This window comes from Arachis ipaensis, chromosome B04, assembly GCF_000816755.2.
Source record: "Arachis ipaensis cultivar K30076 chromosome B04, Araip1.1, whole genome shotgun sequence".
In the NCBI taxonomy this organism is placed as follows: Eukaryota; Viridiplantae; Streptophyta; class Magnoliopsida; order Fabales; family Fabaceae; genus Arachis; species Arachis ipaensis.
In genome coordinates, this window is record NC_029788.2 from 124075235 (window position 1) to 124077258 (window position 2024).

At 44.1% G+C, this 2024-nt stretch overlaps 1 protein-coding gene across 1 annotated transcript in view; it reads left to right on the plus strand.

The window, feature by feature from the left end:
- Window positions 1-869, plus strand: part of LOC107637194 (serine/threonine-protein phosphatase 7 long form homolog) — a 1722-nt gene extending 853 nt beyond the window's left edge. Inside the window, exon 2 of the mRNA XM_016340630.1 lies at window positions 120-869. Within this exon, the coding sequence (XP_016196116.1) occupies window positions 120-869 (750 nt within the window). The remainder of the gene's footprint in view (window positions 1-119) is intronic.

Consider the following 2024-nt stretch of genomic DNA (forward strand, 5'->3'; position numbering starts at 1 on the left):
GAGAATTGAGAGAAAAATATTATCAATATAAATTAATTTTTTAAAATGTTAAAAAATAATCTATAAGTTATAATTGATTTTATATAATTTAAATATTATTTTTGGTTGTCATTATTCAGAGGCCTTGCCTTCTACTGCCCCGACGAGTGAGCCATACTTTACCTCCACCGGACGCCATCATCCCGTATCTGGCTGAGGCCGGATTCGGCGACACCGTGCCCCTCAGGGATTTTACTTTTGACAATTCCCTGATTTCGACACTGGTGGAGCGATGGCGTCCAGAGACGCACACGTTTTATCTCCCGTGGGGTGAGGTCATTATCACCCTGCAGGATGTGGCGTACCACTTAGGCCTACGCGACGGTAACCCCGTCGGGGGGTGCCTCTGTGACTTTGGTAGGTGGTACCATACGGAGACGTGGGCGTTGGTGGAGCAGCTCCTCGGTGCCAGGCTTCCCGCGGCAGCACAGCAGGCGGTGCAGAGGATGGAGTCGTTCACCCTGAAGCTTGTGTGGCTACGGGATCGTGTCCGCCAGATGTCCCAGACAAACGATCCCGAGACCCTCCGACAGTACCCCAAGTGTTATATCATGTTACTAATCGGAGGGTATCTGATGACCGACAAGTCCAACAATCTGGTGCACCTTCATTGGCTACCGTTGCTCCGGGACTTTGCGGAGTGTAGAGCGTTTTCCTGGGGCTCGGCTGTGCTGACCTGGACGTATCAGTCCCTTTCTTTGGCGGCTCAGCAGGGCATAATGGATATCGCTGGCTGCACTCCGTTGTTGATGTCCTGGATTTATCATAGATTTTTCCAGTGGTGTCCACCAGATAGAGGCGTCTATCAGTATCCACTGGCTGCGAGGTGAGAAATGTCTTTTTATGTATTTGAGTTAAATAATTTTGTTAAATCTTTTGGTATGTTACTTAATGAACCCTTTATGCTCTCCTTCGATGTGTTAGGTTGGTTGGATTGTGATAGTGACTTGGCACAGCCGTTAGCACTGGAATCGGGTGAGGTGGAGGCAGCACATGGCGCGCACAGCCCCTGCAGGTGTCTCCAGCACAAACTCATCCTCATCGCCACCATCGGAAGACTCATTGTTTCCACTGTCTGCCACGTAATCCTCGTCCGACTCCTCCTCACCCTCCTTTGCCTCATGCTCCGGAATCGCGACATGAATGGGCGGTGGTGCGAGAGGTTGGTCGTCCTGCACATAGGTTTCGTGTGTAGAACCCCCACTACCAACGTGACCCCCTCGGCGGACAGCTCCATTACCTGTTCACACATGATCCTCCCATGAATGTCGAACATCAGTCGCACATGCTCGTCCCCGTGAAGTCGGAATAGTCGAAGCCGGAAGACTCCATTTTCCATGGGTGCCAGCAACCTATACGCCACCCTTCCGATTTTTCTCACTTGTGTCCCACCAACCTTGCTCAATATCAAACTTTTCAAATCCGACAACGTCTTCACACGCTGAGTGCGAAACAATATCGGATCCTGACACTCAAATGTCACCCTGTTGTCGCCATTTCTCATTCGACAATTCGGATAAAGAAGCGCAACTATGAATGGATTGTTACTGGCCATTCAGCTTTGGTTTTGAGAGAAAAAGGAGACAAAGAAAGGATATGAAATATGTGTGAAAAATACTAAGGGTTACACATCCTTTTATAGATGCTGAATATTTGTCTTATATATATATCTCGTTTACACTTACGTGAAAAATCATTTCATTTATAGTATAAACGAGATATAGCAAGAGAATTTAAATCGGTAAATTCTCAAAAAATATTTATTTTATTTATTAAAATAAAAAATTCTTCATTTATGACATACATTTCTTAAATTTTTTCTTTTATTTGAGTTTTTATTGTATTAAATTATTTTAGATTGCAATTTTTGAAACATAATTAATGTTTTACTGAGAAAATAGAAAATAGAACAAAAAATGCCTTGCAACTAGTAAAGTTTTTTTTGGAGAAGTGCTGGTTTAATATTTGGTAAATTAAAAAATAAT